The sequence below is a fragment of the Lemur catta genome, chromosome 10 (assembly GCF_020740605.2).
Source record: "Lemur catta isolate mLemCat1 chromosome 10, mLemCat1.pri, whole genome shotgun sequence".
Lineage (NCBI taxonomy): Eukaryota > Metazoa > Chordata > Mammalia > Primates > Lemuridae > Lemur > Lemur catta.
Window position 1 is genome coordinate 27,023,207 of NC_059137.1, and position 27,287 is coordinate 27,050,493.

General features: G+C 35.3%; 1 protein-coding gene across 3 annotated transcripts in view; it reads right to left on the minus strand.

Annotated features, from left to right (window-relative positions):
- Positions 1 to 26,957, minus strand: part of FKTN (fukutin) — a 43,983-nt gene extending 17,026 nt beyond the window's left edge. For 2 of the 3 annotated variants that reach the window (XM_045563105.1, XM_045563104.1), the window contains exons 1-8: positions 26,107 to 26,304; positions 24,820 to 24,855; positions 21,102 to 21,192; positions 19,762 to 19,948; positions 17,808 to 17,867; positions 12,872 to 13,075; positions 8,722 to 8,999; positions 5,414 to 5,546 (exon numbers count right to left, since the gene is read on the minus strand). In XM_045563105.1, coding sequence (XP_045419061.1) covers positions 5,414 to 5,546; positions 8,722 to 8,999; positions 12,872 to 13,075; positions 17,808 to 17,867; positions 19,762 to 19,866 — 780 coding nt within the window. In that variant the 5' untranslated portion in view covers positions 19,867 to 19,948; positions 21,102 to 21,192; positions 24,820 to 24,855; positions 26,107 to 26,304. Of the gene's footprint in view, positions 1 to 5,413; positions 5,547 to 8,721; positions 9,000 to 12,871; positions 13,076 to 17,807; positions 17,868 to 19,761; positions 19,949 to 21,101; positions 21,193 to 24,819; positions 24,856 to 26,106; positions 26,305 to 26,752 lie in introns of those variants that run through there. The other variant, XM_045563103.1, reaches the window with a different exon arrangement.
- Between the last annotated feature and the right edge of the window lie 330 nt (positions 26,958 to 27,287).

Here is a 27,287-nt window from a genome sequence, read left to right on the forward strand (position 1 = left end):
TCAGCTCCTCCTGCACATCACTATTTAGCGGGTTGGGCAGTTAGGGGAAAAGAAGGCTAATTACCAGAGCTGCAAGCATGGCTGAAGCAAAATGAATTTAATGATATTTTCATCATTCACATGCTATTGGTCTTTAGATACTGTGTAGCATAGTAGAAGGAGCCTGAGATTTTGAATCAGATTATCTGTGTTCAAATTTGGCTCCACTTCTTTTTAGCTGTGACCTTGGGCGTAATCATCTCAAAAGATGATTATGAAGAAGATGACTTTGTTTAACACTGTACCTCCAGTGCCTAGAACAGTGCCTGAATATTTGTTGAATGAGTGAAAGAATAAAATAAACAAATCTCTCTTAGATCTAATTTCCTTATCTGTACTTTAACAATAATAATTATACTTTGTAGGACTGCTGTGAAGATTTAAAGATAAAAATGCCTTATGAATTATAAGGTCTTATACAAATAATATCATTTACTTAGTCATTTTGGTTTTCTGATTTTCTGATTTGTTTTTAGGATGTTCTGGAACTAAGGAAAGCACTGTAAATTCTATAGTAATGCTTTGCCACCTATGGAACAAAATCTAAACTTCTTGGTCTGGCAGACATGGACGTTGTGTTCTGGTCCCTGACTATTTGTCCAGCCTCATCTCCACTCTCCTCACACTTCACATGACAGCAATAACCTGTAACTCCCCAAATATATCACAACTTTTTAAGCCTCTGTGTCTTTATACATGTTGTTTTCTTTGTCCGACCTGCCCTTGACTAACAAAATCTTTCAGGTCTCAGCTCCAGCCTCTGAGAAACATTCCCTGATTTCCCCGGAAGACATTTACGTATTTATTCTCCCAGTGTTCCTATTCAGTTCAACATTTATAGAGCAAACAGTTATGTTTGGTACTAGATATATTAGAACAAAGTCAAATGAAATAACCTGTTTTCTCATTGAGTTTATAATAGTTATCACTTGTATAATATATATCTTTACTATAATTCATACCATATTTAATTCTAATTGTTGATTTTATTTATATTCCCTCCACTAGACTGTCAAGATGGTTCCTTGAGGGCAGCTACTGCATTTCTCCATCACTGTATTTACAGATTTAGAATGGTGCCTGGCATATAATATGTGAGCCACACATTGATGAATAGGTAAATGAATAAATGATTGACTAAGCCCCTCTCATGCCTACAACATTCTAAAATATCCTGTGATTCTTTTACGATACAGCAGGAGAGACTATATCTCCTAGATGGACTATAGGAATTGTAAGCCAAGATCCAAGGAAGAAGGTGAGTTTCCTGCAGATAAGTCACTATCTATAGGATATACAAATTATACAAGATCCCTTCAATATGAACACATCTCTTTCCTCAGAGCCATTATGTCTCTTAGAACATAGGACTGGGATGAGATATATATGTTCTTATCCTTGTAGTGAAAAAAGCCTGGAGCTAGGAGTTTGGAGAACTAGGATTCAGTACATGCTCAGCCAATAATGACTGTGTAACTGACATCTTGAAACATCACTTTTCTTATCCATTAAGAGAGAATACTTGCCTTATTACACAGAGTGACTAAAAGGATCAAATTAAACAACAGATATGAAAATTTTGTGCTCTACAAAAACATTAGGTCTGACAGTTATGTCCTGCTGGGGATGCCCCAATGGACATACTCCCACCCAATATACCTTTCCTAACATGACACTCTCAGAAATTCCACTTCTTAGAACTGACCCTTATGGTTGTTAAAGTGTACATTTGTATATACCTTATACATCTGTTATAAACTTTAAAAATTACAGGATGTATACTTTGTTCATTTAAAACTATCTTGTACAAATCTTGGGATTACTTTGCCTCTAGGAAAAGACAAAATTTAGTATTTTAATTGAAATATAGTGGTCATTTAATTTTTCCTATTTAGCCAATAAATAAGGACACAAAACCCAAGAATTCTGGAATCCAAAAGCACAATTTTCCACCAAAATATCAAAGAACAATAAGATGACAGAAGGTACCCTCTCTTTTTACAGACGAGGATATTAAGACTCAGAAATTTGCCCAAGATCTCAGAACAAAGTAGTTGAAGAAGCAGGGTAAGAATGTAGCTATCTAGATATTCCTAGGCCCAGATGTTCAGATATTTCCATATTCCCTTCTGCTTTTCCACTGAAATTCAATAGGCTGGAGCTTATTAATTATTTTATATTGGTTTTTGCTGAAATACAGTCAAGTTCAGGAAAATGTACATTAGCCTAATACTGAACTTCTTTGGAAGACTGAGAACATAATTAAAAGTAAATAAAGAAAGTCAGGCTAATACTTCCCTTTCTCCCTCTCCCTTCCTGAACTACTCAATCCTAGAGCCTTTAGGTGGGGCACAGCAAGAAAGGCTTTTGTGCAAAAGGGTGGCCTGGTATGGGGTATCAGAGCCTGAGAAGGTGATAAGGGCTTCCACATGAAGCGGGTAGGGGAGGTGTCCAGTGTTGGAAGTCAGAGCCCAAGCAGGGTGAGGAGAGCCTCTCAGCAGAAGAGCAGTCAGGTGTGGGAAGTCAGAGCCTGAGCAGGGTAAGAAGGGTGTCTATACTTGGGTGTAGCCCAACAGGGGATAGCAATGCCAAGGTAGGGTGAGACAAACATCTACATGAGGGAGGGGGCACATGGCAGAAGACTGGTTACATATAGGGAGACTGAATAAATAAACATATTAAGGACAATGGGAGTCAGGTTTAGAGACTCCCTTCTTACTGTTTGAGAAGGGAGTCACAAATGTGGAAATGAACCTTATATTGTATTATATAATTGGAACTGATAATCAAATTGGAGATACAGATGTGAATTCACAGATTTTAATAGGTAAATATAGAAATAAATATACATAGATGCACCCTACCCTTGTCTACTGAGAGGACCTATGTGCAGCAAGCCCCAGATAGCATCTGGCATCCAGATTTTGGCTTCTAAAAGGAAACAGGACTTGGAAAAATGGCTGATCCCAGGGTTATTGCAGGGAAATTATAAGAGGAACCTAGAACGTCTGATTGGATCAAAAAAGCAAGAAAGTGCTCAAAAAAATAATGGAGATGAGTCAAAAATACATAGAAACCAATGTGAAGGGGTTTCCACTGGCCAAATATGAAACAGTCTGAAGAACAAAATAAATAATGAAAATAATGTAAAATGATGTAAAGTATATCCCATTGGATAAAATAGGAAACCATACGTTCATAGTGATATAAACAAATTGAAAATTTCATGAGAAACAATATTTATATAGTTTTAATGTAACTTCATGCCAAATGCTTATTAATTATAATGGGAAAAATAGAAACTTCATAGGAGCAAGGCTATGAAGCTTCACAGACCACTTTAATCAAGTGAATGATGTATCAATAGTAATATGACAAATCAAAATTATACAGCACCTGATGGGATATAATGAGAACAACAGAGCATCACTTCTATGTTATTCCTTCTAAAGACCTAAAACCTGAATCTAACACGAGAAAAAAAACAAACTCCAAACGAAGGACACTTTATAAAATACCTGTGTAATTCTCAAAAGTGTCAAAGTCATGACTGAGGAACTGTCCCAGACTGAAAAAGACTAAAGAGATAGGAAAACTAATGCAACATGTGATTCTGAATTGAATCCTTTTATTATAATATAAAGGTCATTATTGGGACAATTAGCAAAATTTTAATAGACATTAAACAGTAATGATCTATGTGTTAATGTCCTAATTTTTATATTAGGATATGTAAGAGAATGTTCTTATTTTTTAAAAATACTAAATTATTTGAGGTTGTGCGGCATCTGGCCAAATGGTTAAAAGCAAAAAGTGCCTGTAAGAAGAAAGTGAGTTTCCTGAAGCTAAGTCATCTACAAGATATACAAATTACACAAGATCCCTTCAATATGAACATATTCCTTTCCTCAGAGCCATAACTTCTCTTAAAACATATGACTGGAATGAGAGATGTATGCTCTTATCTATCCCAAATGGTTCAGAAAAAAAAAAAAGTTATGTGCATCTACAAAAAATAGAAAAATTAGCTGGGTGTGATGGTGCATGCCTGTATTTTCCAGCTATAAATATTTGGGAGGCTGAGGCGGATAGCTTGAACCCAGGAGTTTGAGGTTGCAGTGAGCTATGACAACACCATTGCACTCTAATCCAGGCAACAGAGCAAGACCCTGTCTTTAAGTAAATAAATGGATGAATAAAGAAGGAAGGAAGGAAGGAAGGAAGGAAGGGAGGAAGGAAGGGAGGAAGGAAGGAAGGAAAAAAGTTAGTCAGGAGGCGCTTTATATTGACTATTAGATATCAGTTCAATGCTTGTTTTGTACCAAGCATTGTATTTAAGACTGTTTGGCGCCATCAAGTGTTCAATTTTATATGTTCACTTTAATTTGAAAACGAACCCTTCTGGGAGCTTTTCTTTGTGCCAGGTAATGTGATAGATACTGGGGCTATAGACGTGAATAAAATAAGATGCCTGTCATCAAGCTCACAATATTTAGTAGGGGCCAAGACAGACATTCACAAGTCATCCCACCTGGGCTGTCAGGCCTAGGTATTGGGTGGTAGCATACTATAACAAAGAAATCTCGCATTTGTGGGTCTTGGGCACTTGGTAGCAATAAGAAAGTTGGTACCTCATTTTTGCATTCTGTTTCTGTCCTGGTGTATATAGCTTTCTTGGCAGGGAACCCCCCAAAGCAAAGGACAAGTGGAAGGTACCAAAACTCCACTGTAAATTTGTCTATTTTCACTGTATCTCTGTTTCATATCATCTCTAAGAGTTGAACTTTCATTCCTTTCAAAATTATTTTTATATCCCCAGGGTCAGAAGCCTAAGAATAGGCTTTCAATAAATGTTTACTGAATTGAAAGCTACAGGAGCAGAATAAAGTTCAAAAAGCACTTGATCTTTGTGTAGCATTTATCTTCAAAAACCTTCATAAATGCAAAAAATTCATATTCCGTGCCAACCCTCCAAGAAAAACTGTATTCTCCATGAAGTCTTTTCTAAATCTACATGGTCCATCTTCTACAATGGCTTCATCCTCTTTGGATTGCCTCAAAAAGAGAATATACCATCTTTTATTAAGTTAATGGGCTATCTTAACTGAAGGCAGAGATGAGTGTTAAACCTATCAAAGTATATTCAAATAAAACAATAAATAAATATCAATCTATTTATTTAAGAAAGAAAGAGTTTAAGGTTAATTTTTAGTCTATTTTTTAAAAAGTTAACAGAAAACAAGTAGAAGATAACAGATGAATTGAGAAAAGATGTTTTCTTATTTTCTACATGTCCCTTCATTTCTCCCCAGAAATATTAAAAATAAATACACTTCCTTTAATTTAAAAAGTACATCATTTGGCTGTCTCTAACCTGAAAGAACGCCCGTGCTTCCTTATACCTACACTCAATAAACCTAGAGTGTGGTATTTCTTCTAGAAAGTGCATTGGATCTTTTGGAATGAGAACTTCTAGTCCATCAACAGTAACTTGCTGTAACTCTGGCCTGAAAACAAAAGTTAAGATTAAAAGGACTTAACCCAGAATACTGGCAGCTTCTTTAAAATATCAAATATTAGCAAAATAGCTAAACGTCAAGCATATTTTCTTCAATTATCCCAGATATCAACTAGCAACTTTAGTAAGACCTTGAAAATCTGACATCAAACAGCAATTGAGTTTTAAGTATTTTGGTTAATGTATTTAAAACATTTTTATACTTGTTCATATACACTTTGGCATCTTAAGCAGCAAGGAAAGTTAAGTGACGTAATTTTAAACTACCAATTTTCTTTTAGAGAAGTAAATGTCTTTAACGCTTAAGACACAAGAATAAATTACAATGGCCTGAGTCTCATTAATGGGCAAAATGCTAATCTGGATATCAGACTTATGGATACCATACCCTACAAATATTCTTTGAAAGTTTTTGAACACTCATTATATAAAATATACAATGTAGAGACAGCTTTTATCTACTGGCACACATTTATGTTTCATAACTATTTGTTGACTGACAATTGTGAAATTTACTGAATTATTAAACTTTGAAATAAATTCACAAGGCTTTAAAAAGCTAAAAGATAATGTCTTCCTACAGAAATGTATTTGAAATACAGAATAAGAAAAAAATATGCATAAAAATGGTAAGAGAATAGCGGCTATTAAGATTTTGACTAAAATAGTAAGAGGAGCCAACATTAACAACAAAGTATATTTTTCCACCCCTATTCTTTTTTTTTGGGGGGGGGGTTATTTTATTTCTAAAACCTGGCTTGGTTAAGAAAAAGTTTGACTTCTCATACACAAAAAATGTAGAAGGTGCCAGTTTTCAATATCTTTTTCAGTTGGTCTCAAATATGTGATTTTAAGTACTAATTATAAGAAGGCAAGAATAAACATACTCTACATTTCTCAAGTATAACCAGTAAGTAATGTCTCTGGAAGTTGCCTACAAAGAGTTTTTGATATGGAAATTCTTACAAGTATGATAAATCTTAAGGTAAAAGACAAAGGTTTACTACTACCTTCACATCAGGTTCTGGTATTTAAAACACACTGTATCATCACTATTGGTGACTTCAAAAGGAGAAGAAAAAATTTAACTCTGGGTTAGAAACTTCATACTTAATGACTAATTTCAAGATTATTTTATCCTACAATTGTTAATATCATAAGCTATAGCTAATCAAATTTTACATAAGTACCTTCAAATAACTGTTTCTCATAAGAAATATTTTTATTGTGATAGCTAAGGATATATTTTTGCACATAGTTTTAAATATATATAAATTTATTTCAGTTTTTAGGTGTTTCAACTGTTACAGGCCATCATGATTTAAGCAAGAAGAAAAAAAAACATTTGAGAAAGGACAAGAAACCTTTTGTTTAAAGAATGAAATATAAATTGTTAATTCACTTCCAAGAAACAGAAAAAGTCCACAACCTATTTTTAAAACATTTACTATAATTATTTCTTTTTTGAATATTGCCTAGAAGAATCACTTTTTCCCCAACTTAACTGAGATAGAGACTTACCTCTATCCAAGCTTTGGGTATAAGCAGATAAAAAATAATTTTCATTTTCTTGAGACTGATTTGATAAAAGGCCATATGGTGTCCCCAAAAGTGTCTGATGAGAACATTAAAATGAATAAACTGATGGGACATATTTAACTGACTGTGATAAACCTTAAAGTTGCTATATGAATCTTGTTCTTTTCAATTGCTGTTCTCTCCCCCAAAGCACACTATATCAATAGGAGCTCTCTTCAGAATCAATTTGATAAGTCTAATCTTCTAATAAACTGTTTTGCATGTCAAGAGACGAATGTAACTCAATTTGAATATTTGTTTTTTGATCTGTTCCACATGATCCTTTGGTCTCTTTCGCCAATATTTCTGAATGAAAATTGCTATTTTATTTGTGAGATTTCATGCCCTGAATCCAGAGACATATCTTCGTTGTTTTCATCGTTTTCTAAAAGAGCTATATTTAAAAAACAAAAAGTACTTCTTTATTGAAATACAAAATTTGTTTAAGTTTTAAAATTATACACTACTTACACAACATAATGTGTCAGGGCCTGCAAGTCCACAGTCCCTTAGAGCTTGGTCTTCTGCCACAAGTTCACTTAGTCACAACATTCACACTAGGTGTGACTGTCCAGATAATCTGATGTTAAAAGTTTCTGTCAAATGTGTTAACATTTAATGTTGAGAAATCCCAACTCCAAAGGGGTTAATGTCAAAACAGCATCTGAGGCAGGGCATGGTGGCTCACACCTGTAATCCTAGCACTCTGGGAGGCCAAGGTGGGAGGATCGATTGAGCCCAGGAGTCCCAGACCAGCCTGAGCAAGAATGAGATCCCAAGCAAGAGCGAGACCCCATCTCTACAAAAAATAGAAAAATTAGCCAGGTGTGGTGGTGTGTACCTGTAGTCCCAGCTACTTGGGAGGCTGAGAGGCAGGAGGGTCGCTTGAGCCCAGGAGTTTGAGATGGCAGTGAGCTATGATGATGCCACTGCACTCTAGCCTGGGCAACAGAGTGAGACTGTCTCACAACTAAACAAAACAAAAAACCCAAAAAAATAGCAATAGGTTGTTGCACATCATTTTAAACAATTTACAGGAAAGTGCATATAACATAAAGACACAAAATAATGAATTATAGAGTAAACACCCAAATCTCTACCACAGAAACAGAATTTTGTCAGCTTCCCTACAGTTCTCTGTGCCTTACCCGATCACTCCTCCTCCACTCCTCCTAGATGTAAACTCTGCCGCCTTTTCTGACACCTCTCTTATTCTTCTTAATATTTTTACTACGTAAGAATACATCCATGGACATAATTTAGCTTGTGTTTGAATTTTATAAGTGTAATGATAGTTGTATTCTTTTGTGCCTGTGTCACTCAACATTGTAGGATTCATCCACGCTGTTGCATAGACCTCTAGTTCATTTATTTCCACATATAATACTTGTATGAACAAACATATATGTATAAATTTACTTATCCTTTTATTGAGTTGCTTCTAATTTGGGGGTATTAAGGACAATGTTACTATGAACATTTATGTGAATTATATATTAGATTTCAATACTAAATGTTAAAAAAGGGCAAGAATTCATGACTGAACAACAGTCATTTCACAATTCCCCTTTTCACTCTGAACTTACCTGTCAAAAGCTCCAGGATAACGACCAAACTGTAACTTTCTAAAAGGAACAAATTTCCTGTCAATGTGTCTTCTGAGTCGTAGATGGCCGTGCCAGAGGTAGTTGCCACTTCTCTCATGAAAGACCACCAAGTGGATGGCATGAGTGGCCAATTTGCAGATATAGTGCAGGGGAATTTCGGTTCCAGAAAGTGAGTCTATCCCATCTAGCCGGGGATCTTTGCTCTCAATCTTTAGGCACTGAAATCCCATATTCTCAGCTATCCGAAACCAGCCTTCCTAGAACCAAAGATAAATATCAAGCTTGAAAATTTAAAACCAAATACTAGTAGCAAAACCAAAGTGATTCTTACGTGGAATTGAGCCATACTTTTGTACTAATTTGTTCTTTGTCAGATTTTAAAATGAGGATGATGAATGGAAGGTAGTGGTGGGAGAATAAAGTAAAGTAACAAAAAGAGAAAATATGTAGCATGGAAGATACTGCCAAATACTTTCTTTATAAAAATTAATACAAATTTCTTCCTTGAGAGTGCATGTTAGTGTTCTTTGGTTAGTTTCTACAAAGTAAATATTATAAAAGGATAACACTGAAAATGAAACTTGTAATTCTTCTTCTCTTCTTTTTTTTAATAAAGATGAGGTCTTGCTTTGTGGCTCAGGGTGGAGTGCAGTGGCACCATCATAGCTCCTGGGCTCAAGTGATCCTCCCACCTTGGCCTCCCAAGTAGCTGAGATTACAGGTGTAAGCCATTGTGCCCAGCTTATAATTCTTAATTTAACTTCTAATAACCTTTATCTTCTAAAGTACTTCAAAAAAGTAGTTCTTTCATCTCATACTTTATATCCCAACACTCAAATACTACTATAATAGAACCCCATCATAACGCAAAGCATTAGAAACAAACTGAAACATAATGTAAAACAAAGTGCATTTTCTAACATCCTTAGTTACAGCATAAATCTCACATAATAAGATTAACATATATAGTATATTTTAGTCCTAATCTCAACAACAAGTAGATGGTTAAATAGTATTGATTATTAAGAATACCTTACAATTGAATAGGAATTTACAACCTCCAAAGAACTTCTATATACGTTACTGAATTTGCACATGACATCTACCCTATAAGGAAGCACAGGTATTATAGATAAGGAAACAGACCCACAGAAGTCAAGTTTCCTGTCTAAAGAAATAAAACTAAAAAGGTGCAAATCCACTGCAAGCACTAGCCTGTGCTAATAAGGACTAAGGTCGTTTTCATTATATAACACTACCTCTCTAGTTTATATAATGTATATAAAGCTTACTCACATTCACATCTCATTTGATACCCACAAAAATTACATAGGTCAGCAAGGAAGATATTACTATGCCTAGCTTATAGTTAAGAAAAATATAGGTCTAAGAAGCAACACCAAATATTAAGGTTATTAAATGATAGGGCTATGTCTTTAAGTTTTTCTCAATAGCCATAGCATTCATCAACATTTTTCAAGAGTACTTTCTTCACACCATTTTGCCTTTCAATATAGTCATTTGACTTAGTTGTACCCTCATTATGCTCTCATAAGATGCACACACCTCTTCATACTATTTATTTATATTATCTTTTAATTGTTTAAATGATTAAATTCCATTAATAGACTGAAAGTTTCTCAACCATAGGAATCAACAGAGTGTGTAGTACCCAGTAGGTACACAACAGATATTTGTTATTGTTTATATTGTTAAATGAGAGAAAGTGATACTTCTGGTAGAGAATGCTCACTAGTACCAATAACAAGTATCTTCTCCTTTCTGGATGCAGAGCTTAACTGTGTTCTGGCTAGTGGGATGTGACAGAAGTATCATATACTTCTAGGCCTGGCCTTACAATATCCCAAAAGATCTTCCATGTTCTCTTTCTTCCATCTGCATGTATGAAAGCAAAGAACTCCAACACAGGAAAGCCACACAAATGAAACAGCTGGATCCCTGAGCTTATACGAAAATTGCCTAGGAATATCCCTGACCAGAAATATTCAAACCCTATTTTTTATAAAGACACTCCTTTCTTGTGCTAAGTCAATGAAATTTTAGGGTTGTTTTTATTAATAATAGCAACTAATGTAACTTACCCTGGCTAATACAATTTCACTTTGGTTCTCCTTATATTAGAATTATCAACTGTAGAATTCTTTTCCCTTTTCTTTCTTGGTACACCTAAGAAGTAGAAAGTTCTGACCTATGGCCAATTCAGAGAAAGACACTAATATACAGAATAAAAGAAAGGCATTATAAACTGGTAAATTCAGGAAAAATTTAAAAGGCCAGCCAGACCTTCACAGGAATCTGACCTTGGGTTGTAGGAGGAAAGAAAGACTGACAGACAAAATAGGCAGAACTATGATATGGTTTGTCTTCTTATAATTATCAGAGTGAAAAACGTCAAGAACAAAGTAGTTGCTCTAATCAAGTGGAGTAAATTCCTAGGTCAAGGCTGTGCTGCACAAATCTACTCCCAGTTGCCCTGGCAGTGGTTTGTTCACTTTATGCTGTTGACATTAATAAAGAAAAGTCACATACAAACGAAACCTATAGTTATTAGATCTAACGATCCAGTTATCTCCAACTTGCGGGAAGTTTTAGTGAGGACTATCCAAGGGCTCTGTAGGATATCATAATGTGCTTATTCTGGGTTTAGCTGACTTTTTGCTTCCACTGACTCTGGTCATATCAGTTTTGCCAATTGTGGTATATTCCCTTTCTTTTAAAGTAGCAATTCTCAAGGCAAATGGGACTGCACCCAACAGACATTTTAGAAATTTGTGGGGATAATTTTGGTTTATCATAATGATAAACTGGTATTTAGAGATCTAGGCCAGGAACACTAGACATCCTACAATCCAAAATATGAAAATCTGGCTGGGCACAGTAGCTCACACCTATAATCCCAGCACTTTAGGAGGCCAAGGTGGGAGGATTGCTTGAGGCCAGAAGTTTGAGACTTGCCTGGGCAACATAGTGAGACTCTGTCTCTACAAAAATAAAAAAAAGATTAGCTGGGTGTGGTGAGCTGTGCTTTATAGTTCTACCTACTCAGGAGGCTAAGGCAGGAGAATCACTTGAGCCCAGGAGTACAAGGCTGAAGTGAGCTATGATGGTGCTGCTGTACTCCAGCCTCAGGCATAGAGAGAGACTCTGTTTCCAAAAAAAAAGACAAAATATGAAAATTTACCCTGTGTACCGAATAATTTCAAATGTCCTATCAAACAATCACACAGTAAAAAACTTGTTTATAATTATCCAAGCCCTTATTTCCCAGGAATACAATAGCCATTATCAATTGAGAGAAAATTTTACTTTTTTGTTGTTGGAAACTTGCTCACTATTTTGGAAAAACACAGTACTAACAATAACACCATTCATAGTATGAGTTTATATACGTAGCTACCACATTCTGTGATCCTGCTGATAAATACAAGCATCTGAATAACTTTATTATAATAGTCTTCCAGTATAGTCATGCCTGAGCATTTACACATTGAAACATATATTATTTCCTTTTATTTCTACATTATATTATAGTTAAGACATTATATTGATTTGGGAAGTTATGTGTGTAGGAAGGTTATAACTTCTATGAACTTCATTTTGGGAAAATAAAGGGACATTATAAAATACTCTTTGTAAAAATCATTTAATAAGCCTTGTAGGCTTTTTCTATGAGAAAACCAAACAGTCCAATAGAAATGACCTACAAATACTGATACTGAGGAATCTCCCCAGTGAAAAAGCTATCATTCTTCCTCTCATCTTCCTGCCTTGAACATGGATGTGATACCTAGATCCATGACAGCTATCTTGTGATAATGAGGGAAATGAAGAAAGAATTTCAGACCTACATATCCTGACATGAGTAGGCAGCTGAATTAATACTATAACAGCAGCCACCAACCTTTTAACCTCTTGTTATACACACACAAAAAATCCCCTATTTGCTTTAGTGATTGTTGTGTTCTGTTACTTACATAGAAAACATTCCTGATACAATTTATAAAGAGTTTTAAGAACAATTTTTAATGTTTTACAACTTAAACTAGTTTAATCCTATACTATTTTGTAAAAGATGCATATTCCATTACCTGAAAACAAATCATCTTACCTCATTCTTCCATAGGTGATACTGTAGTGCAAACACAGTGAAGTCTCTTGGAACACAGAAAAACTTGCATTCTGAAGTGGAGCCACGAGAAGTATTTTTGACTTGTTCAAAGTTTTTATTAATTAATTCCAGAATCAAAGGATCAATAAGGAACGCTGGTACATTTTGGCTGGATGTTAGCATAATAAATTTTTTAAGTGCACGCTGTTTGAGAGGAAAAGACTCTTCTTAATTCCACTAAATCAATATGCCTGTTTACTTTATTACATTTTATTAATTAATTTTATAATAATGCATAGTATTTACCCAATAGATACCATGCTTATCATTGTGCTTAAGAAAAAACAAATAACACATGTGGTTTCTGCTCTCAAGTAGTACATAATCTTCTAAGAAAGATGAACAAATATTCATAAGGTGAAATATGCTATAATAAAAATATATATAACAAGGCCGGGCGCGGTAGCTCACATCTGTAATCCTAGCACTCTGGGAGGCCAAGGCGGGCGGATCGTTTGAGCTCAGGAGTTCGAGACCAGCCTGAGCAAGAGCGAGACCCCATCTCTACTAAACATAGAAAGAAATTATACGGACAGCTAAAAATATATATAGAAAAATTAGCCGGGCATGGTGGCGCATGCCTGTAGCCCCAGCTACTTGGGAGGCTGAGGCAGGAGGATTGCCTGAGCTCAGGAGTCTGAGGTTGCTGTGAGCAAGGCTGACACCACGGCACTCTAGCCTGGGCAACAGAGTAAGACTCTGTCTCAAAAAAAAAAAAAAAAAAAAAAATATATATATATATATATAAAACATATAGTAAAAGTACAGACCAGTAAGCTACTAATTATCAAAAAGATAAGAAATCTTCATAGAGGAAGTAGTATATGACATAAAGACTCTGAGTTTACAAATTATTCTCTTGGTATTAGCTAAATCTCTTTCTTTCTTTCTTTCTTTCTAATTAGTTTTTTTTTTGTTGAGACAGAGTCTTCCTATGTTGCCAGGCTGGCCCTGAACTCCTGGGTTCCAGTGATCCTCCCACCTCGGCCTCCCAAAGTGCTGGGATTACAGGCATGAGCCACTGCGCCTGGCCAAGCTAAATCATTTCAAACAAAAGTGAGAGAGGAAATATCAGATCTGTTAACTCTTAAAAATCAGTCATGTCAATCTTTCAAATACAAAAATCAATTGTGAATGCCATTTCTCTTCATATTTATAATATTGCTTGATAATCTTTCTAAGAAAAAGACTCAGACCAAATACACTGCCTGCTTGATCATTCTCACATTCACAGAAATAGTGTGCTTTTCTAATATTGCAATATTTTTAAATATAATTCTGCTAGGCAGTAAGTAAGGTCCTCTACTGAAAAAAATAAATTTCAAAATTAAAATGAAAACTTACTAAATTACATTTAGGAGTAAATAATACCTAAGAATAGCAAAGACAAATAGAATAACATATATACACTACAGTTTAAAAGCCTATTTCAATGAAAGCAATACTGAATTTAAAGGGATGTTTGCACACCAAAAAAGTGCTTCATGGAATTAAGAACAAAGTCTTATTTACAAAATCAGAAGGAAATTATTAAAATATACACAAGATAATAAATAGACAAAAATATCAAGAATTTTAAGGATGAAGAATGAGATAAAGCTAGGAAGCAGTCTCTTATCACTTGTTTTTAGTGTAAAGTATTATGCAAATGCAAAGAATACATTAATCTCTGCCCTAGAGGGTGTTTATTATCTCTTAGGGGGAGAGATAGCTAAAAGTTAGAATTAACCTTATGCCAAAAAATTCAACTTAGATGAAATAGATGAATTTCTTAAATACAACTTAACAAAACTACACGATGAGACAGAAAATCTGAATTGCCCTATACCCATTAAAGAAATTGAATCTGTTATTTAAAAAAATCTGCCCTCAAAACAAGAGGCAAATTCTATCAGTTTTAAGAAAGAATACCCATTCTATAAAAACTCTTTCAGAAAACTGAACAGGAGGAAATAAATATTTCCTATCTGATTTTATGAGGCCAGTGTAGTAATACTTATAGTAAAACCTGACAAAGACATCACATTAAAAGAAAATTATAGATCACCATCCCTCATGAACATAGATGCAAAAACACTTAATAAAATATCAACTCCAGAAACAACAACAACAAAAGTCAGGCAAAAAAGAAAAGTAAATATCCTGACCAAGTAGTGTTTATCCCAGGAATGCAAGCTTAGTTTAGCACTTGAAAATCAATCAACAAAATTAACCAAATCAACAGAATAAAGGGGAAAAATTCTGATAATTTCAATACAGAAAAAGCATTTGACAAAATTCAATACCTATTCATGATTTAAAACTTTCAGCAAACCAGGAATAAGGCACTTCCTCAACCTGATAAAAGGTATGAATAAAAAATCTATTATTGAGTTGTAGGAGTTCTTTATATATCTTTGATACCAAGCCTTTGTCAGAAACATATTTTGCAAGTATTTTCTAGTTTGATTATTCATTTCTTAAGGGTTTTTTTTGATGAGTACAAATTTTAAATTTTAATAGTCTAATGATTTTTTTTCCCTTAGGGTTATTGCTTTACATTAGAAAGAAAAAGAAAAAAATGGTTTTGGAAGAAAAATGAGATGACAGAAAATAGTGCATAAAAAGTGCTTAAATAAATGTTTGTGGAATCAATCTTAAATACAAATATGATGAACACATTTATAGCTTCATTATAATCATTAGTATAAATATAGATTAAGGCAGGGTCAAGGAGAGATTCTATAACTCATCTTATAAATACACCCTCCAGGTTGTTATCAACACAATCATTAATGCTCCTTGGAAACATTTCCAATTGATTCTAAATCCAATTAATTCTAAATCAGCATGACTATTACCATCTGACCTTCAGTAATTCATTTTGTTTCTAAGAATGAAATACGTTTTGTTGATTATCTTGAGATCCTAAGACCCTATTCATCCACTTGTGTATTAAAATTTTATCAAAACCTAAAAGGGCTTGGCAGGTCTTGTTCTTAGCAAAAGGCTAGTTCCTAATTATCATCATTTTTTTTCCTAAGTGCTCTCATGTCATCTCTTTAATAACTCATGCTAGAATTTTATCAGGCCTCAATATCACTTACTGATCAGATTTCACCTTTCATCCCTTCTAAAAGATTAGAACAGAAGTATTTTGGTACTTTTGCCTTCCCTGTGATTTTGCAAATATTACAGTGATTCAGTGACCGTACTTATAATTTTTTTAGTACCGTGAAATGTAATTAGCTTAGAGTACAAAGAGAAGTCACTGAATGTAGTAAGCTGCTCTTCAATATTTTGCTCATTTACCTTGGAAACAAACCGTTTTTAAAAAAATCTGTCATTTCCTTCCACTTCAAGGATCATTCCCTGAATGAAAAATACAGAGTCACCCTATTTTTCTCTGTTATTTTAAGCTTTAAATTATATGCAAATTCCACTTTACAATATATCAGTGAACTTGTACCCTCTTTGCTCTATGTACAAAAAGATTTAGGAATGTTGTCAGACCATTGTTGATTAACCCAGAAAAGCAAAATCTTTTATCCTACTGAAACTATTGCAGCTTTAACATTTTTTCTGAACTTTTTCAGTACATATATGGAGACTCTTAAAAATGGCAAACTTGAAAAATTTACATTTTTGTAAGTATCATCACATCTTAGAATGTTAAAACCTACAGATCACTCCCATTGCCTTCAGACAGGCATATTCACAGCTGTTAAATACTGAATTTTAAATCTCAAAAAATTACTTCAACCACAGGATAATAAATCTAGCCCAAGCATTGTGCGTGTGTTTCTTAAGGGCGGCATAGAGGTAGACAAAGACTAGAAAGAAGTGTACAAGAGTCCCCTTTTTATTTAACCTAGAATCTTTATAACTGTGATGGGGTAAAATAATTCCAAGTATATTCCCCAGACTAGCCTAAATTCACTGAGCAAAACAATTGCTATTTTTAAATAAATTAAAATTTCACATTAATACTTCTAGACTAGATAGCTGAGGAGACTGATAATATCCCAGGCTTTACTTTTCAAATAGTTGTTCAAATCTAGTTGGTGTCAATAATGACCTAAAATGATCACTACTTGATGATGTGAAAATCCACTTTAATCTAAAGCCTTCCACATTTCTGGTTACAGAGAAGCCAAAGCTTGAAGCATATCTACAAGAAAAATATCTGGTCATTTTCATAATGTATAACATGGGTGAGTATGTGTGTGTGTGTATTTATATATATAAAATATATATGGTATACATATATATGTATACAAATATACATATACATATATAGGTATCAGGATAAACATTATGTTTTTATTAGTAACCCTGCAACGCTTTTCATTCTAGATTTTAAAAAGAAAATATGTTTTATAAATGTGTAGGCTCTGAAATTTGTAAAACAAAACAAGGATATATATTGTATATATTGCTGGTTTCCCCTGATCTTATAAAGAAAACATATTGAATAGATTTTTATTCCTGATCATTAATTTTCCCTTATTGGTAAATTCAATTCTAATTCACATATTCACTCATTTAGGAAAGCACCATAGTTCAGCAAATGAGGGTTTTAGAGGCAGACGTTAGAATTGGAACTCAACTATTTATAAGCCAACTAACCGTAACTTCTCCAAGTGAACTGAAAATAACAATAAGTATTACACCTATGTACAGACTTCCTGGGGTTTCCATCAGGATTAAATGAGATATTACATGTAAAGCACTTGGCATAGGGCCCGCTCCTTCCCTGCTGCTACCTACTTACTGGCCACCCTCCACCACTTCAAGGTAGCTATTATCATTGTCATCATTCAACATGTTCTTACAGAGTAAACAAATGAACTAAATGAACACCATAATTGAGGAACTTCTTGTTTATTGTACATACCCACTGTGTGCTATCAAATCCAATTCGGCTTCCTTTGGATTTTGATAAACCAGCTCCATTCTAGGAATGTAACAAAAGAATTTTTTAGTGAATTCAAAGCTTAGCATGCAACATTACATTTAGGGTAAGCATGAGATTCAAACTAGAAAATTAGCTCATAATCATTAAAAAGCATTATCAAAATACCTATTTTCACATAGTCATCAGCTAAGCATTCTACAATTTTATGATATAATAATCCAAGATGGAAAACACTGATAGATTATAGTAAGTTAATTAAGTTATTAGAAAATGAGGTATATATGGTCAACATCTCTGAACCAGTTAATTCCCATCAATGAATGGGAAATTCTTTGCTATCTCTCTGGAATTAGGATTTGTCTGTTTAGTTCCATACTGTTAATCTCATATCTACACACACCAATTACTGTTTGTAGATCTTGGTAAAGTGATAAGAAAGTATAATAGTACTTATCGAGCAACTCCTAAGTATAAGGTATTACATCTGACATTTCCATATATGAATTATATATTCTCATTGACCCCTCAGAATAATCCTGCAAAGTAAGCATCATTATTTCTTGGTGTCCACACTTTATCTAACATATATCATAATTTCAAATGTTATTTTTTAATAATATTTTTTAAAATATTCAGGTCTAGAGAATCAGAAGGAAGAAAAATACTATCAGGTTTCATCTCATATGCCCCCAAATACTTTGAAAGGCACAGAAGAAAGAATGTCTGATGGTCTAGAGACAAGAGGAAGAATATATTTCAAGCTCAAAGAAGACCCAAAGTAGTTTCTTATGCCTTGAACGCATTCTTTATCTATAAGCTATAAAAGGGAGAATGTTGAAGAACAATTAGAATAGCCTCACCCTAAAAATGAAATGTGCTCCAAGTACCTAAACTCATCTCTTGACTAAACTGCACACTCAAGGGCAGGGACCAAGACCAATCCATGGTTGTATCAACAGGGCCTAGCATAGTCCTTGGTAACTAATAAATGCTTAGTAAGGGTTTGTTAATTGGAGAGAGAGTGTTAGGGGAGAAGAGAGGGATGAATATACTAAGTAAGGTATAGCTAGAATTGGTCTCTCCTCACAGGCTCTGCAACTTAGCCTACATCATTTTAATACTAAGGAATGTTTGAGAAAAAACAACACAGGCTGCTTTGTAATCTTCAATCTTGAAAAGAGACTGCAGATTCTGTAATATAGCCACTTGTTGCTCAACGTGGCCCTACATTGGTAGATAAGACTACATTTCTGGGCGGTTTAATTTGTTGAGTTTGGGATAAGCAAATTTCTAGTGAGCCAGCACTAGATTATATTATAGCTTTATTGACATAATTCATTACCATAAGATTCACCCTTTTAAAGTGGACAATTCAGTGATTTTTAGTATGTTTGGAGTTGTGTGACTATCACTATTATTTAATTTCAGAATATTTTCATCACTCCAAAAAGAAACTATATTCTGTGGGATCTTTAAAAGCTGTTCCTTTCTAAACCATTGTCTCTACTTCTTTATTCCTATATATACAGATTAAGGTAAGTCATACCATTACACTTCCCTTGTAGGTACTAAATTAAAATATACACTGTACTAAAATAAACTAATTGATATTTTAACAAAATCATCATTGAATTCATTTAAATGAGGGATAATGTGCTTATCAAAATAAAAATTTTAAGTAACTATATGAGAAAATTTCAATAAACATCATCTGAAACTTGGCACCTTTGTCTTTAGTTTGTTATTACAATAATATTTAACTGCAATTTTGAATGCTTGCCACATCTCCCAAAGATGAGAATCTCAGTAAGAAATATTTCTGCAAGGATTTGAATAACTATGACTGATTTTATGTACTACAAAGCAGAAGGGTGTTAAGAAAATATACAGCTAAAATGAAGTCTAATGATGAGAAAGAAAGAAAAAAATTTACCTTTGTTGATAAATAGTGCTTATAGTAGTACAACTGAAACAGGAGAAATGCAGAACTTGTTAATGTTAAAAGGGCCAAAATCACGTTCTTATTGATTCTACTCATTAGTCTGCGGTGCTCACTTGGTTGTCTTTTGAAAGTAACCCAGTCGTTTTCATCTTTTAGAACAGAAAGGTAATTTTGTTTTCTGTGAACAGAAAGATATTTTTAAAGAGACAAAAACCTATTTTTAATTTTTCACCTCTAATAACCAACAACAGAACAATCAAAAAGTTATTTAAAGTCCCACAGACATTCTTTGACCTGGTAATTTTCTATCCTACAGAAATAGATACGAGACCAAAAATGAAAGTGCTTATCATGGCATTCTATACAATTGCAAATAACTGAGAACATAATTAGGATATTTATGAGAACTGACCAACAGAGATTGGGAGGGACTTCTCCAAAGTTTGTGATTCAGTAGATCTGGCGTGAGACCTCTGAGTTAGCAGTTCCCACAAGCTCCCAGGTGATGCAGATGCTGCTGACCACAATGAGAATCACTTCCATAGAAGAAACTGAGAGTCTCTACTCAAGGAAAACGATCTGTATGATAGCTCTTTGTTGTTTTTTGAGTTTCTGTGATCTAGGATGTGGTCAGTTTTTATAAATATCCGAAGTATGTTTTCAGTTTTCTGCAAGTCATTTCATTCTTTCACTTTAAATCCCATTTCTGAATATTTCTTTAGAATAAGAAATTTAAAAAGGTTTTATTTCTTCTTATCTCATCTGCACTGATTTTGTCTAAATACATTCTGTTCTTTAAGTGCTTATCTTTATTCCTTCAAATACACTAACACCTCTATTACCTGATGTCTAAGCTTTATAAGTCTTTTGTTCTCCAGCTATAAAATAAGAAATCAGTAAATTCACACTAACTTCTGCCATCTCTGCTCTTTCAGTCCTGACTTTTATTAGTTACTTCTACTTTGTTACAGTTCTATTCTATTTCATAACTACAAATCCCACTTATTTTGATCTTATTCCTACAATGCTCCCTGACAATCCTTTTAGTATATCATCTCTGTTCACCTACTGGATGACTGATATTCATCTTCTTGCAGTTTATCAAAAAGAACTCATGGGTACTACTTACCCTGAGTTCTTACATTGCTCAAAAACTGTTGTCAGTTGATAGTTTGGCTTTGAGGTCACACTTCCTTCCCCTGATGAGTTACAGGCTTTGTATCATTGTCCTGTAATGCTAAATATTCCCTTGACAGCATCTGATTTCCCACTCCCACCCACACAGGTAATTTGATCTCTTTAATGAGATGAGCAAAGGATATATTTCTTACCTTTGAAATCCAATGTTTTTCAAACTAGCTTATGGAAGGATGTTGATGACAGCATATTAGGTTTTCCTCAATCATTGTGTGTCCTTCCAATCTGCAGAATAAAGACTTCTCTGTGTAAAGTTTTCTTAAGTTATATGCTTGAATATTTTTCTGTTATAATGTTGAATTCTCTATTTCCAGAACTACAATTAAGCATTTGTTTTATCTCCTTCATTCCCATTTCACTTTAATTTTCAAAAGCCTGTCATCATGTCCTTTACTCAATTTTCAAAGTTAATTATCCTTCCGATATGTTCTTTATTTCTCTAACTTTGTCTCTTTTCTTTCCTGAGCTCTGACAGATTATGATTCACCATATACTCTTGTGCAACTATTTCTTCTAGCTCTTGAGCCAATTGCCTTTGTCTGTTGCTGTTGCAGAGTAATTTCAGATAGAAGAGGGCACAAATGACTTTACTCTGCCATCTTAAAATCAGAAGTCTTGGTTTGGGATTTTAAAACAATCCAAATAAGCTTCTAGAGCTGAAGCCTATATAAAGCAAATACTATAAGAATTTACATAAGGTCAACAAACCACTTAAGAGAAATGATATTAACAGTGACATGAACAATCCACCTGTTCTACAGATAATGTATATTAAACTAAGATAACTTAATAAATCATGATTATTCTCTATCTCCCCAAACTGTGAAAACTAGCAATATAAATCAACATTGATGGTGGTATTAGTTTTTACATTCAGCTAAAATCTGCAAAATAAAATCATCAAATAAAAGTTGAGTATGCCTTATATGAAATGCTTGGGACTAGAAGTGTTTTGGATTTTGGATTTTTTAGGATTTTGGAATATTTGCATTATACTTACTAATTTGAGCATCCCAAATCTGGAAATCTGAAATGCTCCAATGAGCATTTCCTTTCATCATCATGATGGCACTCAAAAAATTTTGGATTTTGGAGTACTTCAGATTTCAAATTTAGGATGCTCAACCTATACTCTGAGAAGGGCAGCTCACATAATTAACAAGAATATCCTTTGTTTTCAAGATTTCAGCTCAGTTTCTTGTATTTGTATTAACTAGTACATCAATGTACTGTATATTGATTCCTAGTGAACTCTAAAGTGGCATTCAGATTGTGCCACGGCCCAGTCTCTTCTAAGCCCAAATAAATAAATGGGAAAAAACACATAACAGGCCTAAATAAGCCCCTACAGACATAAAATCTAAATATCTTGTTCTCTCTTTGGAGACATCTCTAGTTTACAATAAATTCTTACATGAAATAAACCTCCAAAAATATTATCAATAACTTAACTACATTTTTATTATCAAGAGGATATCCAATTAACTTTATTTCATTATTTTTTATAAATGCCAAGGCAATCCAATTGCAAAGGAAATTAGACTACAAAAATGTTCTTTTTTATTAGCAATATTGTAACCATATAAAAATAAATAACATAGGCTAGGTGTGGTGGCTCATGCCAGTAATCCCAGCACTTTGGGAGGCAGAGGCAGAAGGATCACTTGAGGCCAGGACTTTGAGACCAGCCCAGGCAACATAGCAAGACCCTACCCCGTCTCTATAAAAAAAATTAAAAATTAGCCGGGCATGGGGTGCACACCAGTAGTCCCAGCTATTTGGGAGGCTGAGCCAGGAGGCTCACTTGAGCCTGGGAGTTTGAAGACAGGCACCTTCAGCCAAAGAACACATTCTTTTATCCTTCCTTTCATCTTTTATTATCAATTTTACTATGTATCAAGACATGAAAAAGGTTGGGGAAAAACTGGTAGTAGATAAAAGTCATACACAGATGTGACAAAAAAAGGTACAACATGAGAAGTTCAAGATAGTTCTCAGGGTCTTTCTACAGCCAAGAACAGCACTAAATGTTCTTTCAGCTTCCCACTTAACCTTTTACTTTATCATTTGTCCTCTGAAAGTACTGGCATGAAAGATTGGCACTTGGCTTACCCTAACACTCCTCTTCCTGGTCCTACTCCTTTGAGACTCACTTGGGTAGGAATCTGTTTGAAAGAATATTTTTTTATTCCACTTCTCCCCACTCCTGCCTTCTAGATTACCTCTCTTGATATCAGAGCCCCTTGGACAAGAAATGACTTGCCCTGACACCTAACTTAGGTTCATAAGACAATGTGTGGTAGCCTGGTCCCCTTAATGCTGCTAAGTCCCAACATATTTGGGGATATTGGGGAGTAAAAGGGAGGCATGGGTAATATGAATCAGACAGAACAGACTTCCAAATATGCTCTGAACTGCAAAATAAAACAGGATGCTGAACTACGGAGGGAAGAGGGTAGTGTAATTAGGCAAAGGTATGGTTAGAGACATGAGGTAGCAGATTGGGAGGCATAAAGAGAAAATGCCTCTGGATATGTCTTCAGAGTTAAGACAAGAAAAAAAAAAATCAACATTTTTCAGCTGTTCTTAGAAGCCAAAAAAGGTCCAGTAGCAATAGGTACTACTATCCAATCTTCCCAAAATACTGCTGGTCCTTCTTGTTATTCATTTCCTTTCTTTTCACTGCTATAAGAGCGTCAGCAGCCTGGAAGTAAAGATGAGACTACAAGGGGTTAAGGAGCCTCTACTTGCTTACCATTCATTCATCTATTAATCTTTTGCCATATAATCTCTACCTCAACATGCTGACACTTGAAGATAAAAAAAATTTAGTCTCTCCATTTGAAGGTCCAGAAAAATCATGAATACATAGTGATTCCTTTCTGAATGGCTATGGCATAAGAGGGTTTTGGAAAGAGAGTGGCTGAAATGAAAGACCTAGATCAGAGAGGTTAGACAGAAAGATAGGAGGGGTTGTCTTTGGATTGGGAGGAGTAAAGGTCCTTTTCTTTTCTATCTCTTTTTCTTTCTTTTCCCTCCCTCCCTCCCTGTTTTACTATTTATTTATCTTATGTGAACATCAATTGATTTTGTAATAAGAAAGAAAAGTAAGTTTTAAAAAACTTTAAAAATTCTTCTCTCACTCTATGGCTCAATTACAGGTTATTTATTTACCAGAGCCCACACGTTTTATAAGCCTTAATTATACTAACATCTTCCCACTTTTGGAGTAACAGAATGGTGTTAAACCAAATTATTTTTGAGTAAAATCTTCCCCTCAAGAATGCAAGTACTTAATTGCTTAGTTGAGGACATTTGGGTATTTATCCTAGTAAACTATAAAGCTAATAGAATCAAACACAGGGCTTAGGGGTATCAAGTACTTTGTACAACATTAAAGTGTGAATATATGTACATACATAAAATCTAGATGGACGTTTCCCAAAATATTAATAATGGTTATCTTTGGATAGGGAGAATTAGGGGGTGATTTTTACATTGTTTCTTATGCTTTTCTATATTTTCCTAATATTTTAATAATGAGCATATATTATTTTCATAAAGAATTAACATTTTTTCATTTAAGAAGAACAGATGATGAGTAGTGGTGTGACTGCCCCATTTGCTAGGCAGAATCTAGATCCTTTTCACTTAGAAGTATGGTCCACAGAACAGCAACATCAGCATGGCACTGGAACTTTTCAGAAATACACAATTTTCAGCACCTCCTAGTGATTCATAATTGACATTTTAACAAAATCCTCAGGTGATTCACACGTACATTAAAATTTGAAAAGCGCTGACCTAGATGCTAAGGCCTTCACATGCAGGGAGAATAGGAACAACACCTACCTTGCTCATCATTATATCTCCAGGACCCAGCAGTGCCTAAAACACATAAATATTTGTTGAATAAATAAACATGTAAATGATATCACTTCTGGGTAGACAATTAGAAAGGTAGTGGAGATTACATCTATTTGAATTATTTATTTTCTGCCAGAGTTCCCAGAAATGGGTGCTTAATATCTGCTGTAAATGCTGTTAAATTAGTTCAATAATAATGTTGGTCCCCGAGAATCTACGATTATAGGTAACTCTTTTTTAAAAGGAGTCCTTGCTCTTAGTTCTGAGATCCACCTGCCTCCTTCAGTAATTTTTCTAGCTTCTTATCTATGGATACATCCTACAGTTACTCTCTCCCACAAATCCATTCTCAAGATTTAACTACCACCTCTAAAGAATACACTACCTAACTTACAGTCTATGCACTGCATCTGCCTATAGTTTCAACTCTATTTCTCATACCTCAAATTTAACATGTTCAAAATTAACAATTTATTCTTTGTCAACTATCTTCCTCTCCTCCTCCAGAAAAAAAGTAGCCCTCCATCCTCACAGACTCAAGTTTTACAGGTTTTAGAGAAGAGAGACTACCTGGCTCAAAAACATCACCTTTCAGGAAAACAGGATCTAGAAGAATTAAATGACAGCCAAGAGGCTAGTTATTGGCAACACCAGAGCTACAGCCTGAATCACCGTATTCCCAATACACTATTGCACACTGGAATTCAATAGAATTCCAATTTTTTGCCAACAGCACTTATATTCACTTTTTAGAAACCCAGGTTCAAAATATCCTCACCTAGTTCCAAGAAATCAAGTCCTGTGTACTGTTCTTTTGACGCTCACCAATTCCTTTCTTCTTGCTTGTCAGAACATACTGCACTTTCTTTCCACTTGGGAGTTCCTTCATCATGCAATACCACCCTTGCCGAATCCGTTACCCTCACAATCCTCTAGCCTCTGTATCTCCACAAATAGACTAAAATATGATTGCCTATTCTTACATTTTATATCTTTATCCATGGCTCAACAGAGATGGTTTCTAATCATTCAAACTCTATTCATCCTCAGAGTCCATCTCAATCACAGCCTTTTCTACTGGGCTTCCCTCTTCCAAATTCCTAATGTACTGCTCTATCACTCATTTTGTATTTATTCATAGACTGATTTTTTATTTATCGGAAACGTGCTATCTTCAAAGGTACAAAGAATCTGGGGTATCACCTAGGTCCTTTTGGTTTTTTACATCCAAGAAAAGTGAAGCTCAGAGAAAAGTGGCTTCCCTCATGTTACCTGAGAAACTGGTAATAGTGATGAATCTAAATCCATTTATTCAGAGTCCCACTCGAAGCTTCTCCCAGTAACTTATTCACATATCCATTCTTCCTCGATATCCTCCAACAATGCAAACAAAAGGCAGACCCCAAAGCTGTATGAAACCATTTCGCATGGCTGGCAGTGTCCACTCTATTATTGAGCACACAAAGTATATTCTCATCCAAATGAACTGAAAGCTGAACCCGGGGGGAGCATCGGAAGAATAGAAAAAAAGGGATGTTTAATTAAATTATCCCCTCTATAAAGCCGTTGTAGCTCCCCACTGCCCAGGGTAGAACTCCACTCCTTCACAGAGAACATCCAGGTCCTTCCCGGTTGGGACCCAACGTTAGCTCCCGCCAGATTCCTGCTTTCCCTTCCCCGTGAGCTCATTTCTCCAGCCACTGCTGTAATATGCACGCAGTGCTGCTAAAACCTGGCGGTTCCTTTCATGTTTCTGCACACTTTGGTCCCACAACCTGAAACGTTCTCCCCACAGATCCTCTAGAAAATTCTGAGATGGCTGTCACAAGCCGGCTCAAACATCACTACCCCAACCCAGCTCCTACAAACGTCTCGATCGCCCTCCAAAACTGAACCTGTCCCGGGATAAGGATTTTACCTGCTGACACGACCAGGAGCGTGGGAGGGACTGGCAGGGCACGCCTCTACCACGAAGTGCTCAAGGGCTGGACTGAGGAGCGCGCTCAGGCTGTGGCCAGCCTCGGCCGCCTCCCCGCCGAGGGGACGGCAGGTGCCCAGAAAGCTGGGAGATGCCCGGTGAGGGCGCTCGAGCCACCAACGATACCTGTCAGAAAGCGCCAACCCACCCCCAGCGACCGAACTGAGCCTCCCACTTCTTACCTCACTCAGCAGCAGCGGCAGCAACCCCGCTTTACGGCACTCACAGCAACCGCTGCAAAAGGCGGCCGTCAAGCTCTGAGTCGCGGATATTGGTCTGGTTGGGACCGGAAGTTCCTGCGGTCCCGTCCGGCTTCGGTTTGTGCGCCATTGCAGGAACTTCCTTACGGCCCCGAGTTTGCTGAGCCCTGGGCGATTTCCTCGCTTTGAGAATCTAGTCGCTTATCTCTTGCCTAGGTGCTAGAGCAGCGCACTGAGGAAATCTGCGATTCTGGGAAAATCAGAGTGGACGATGA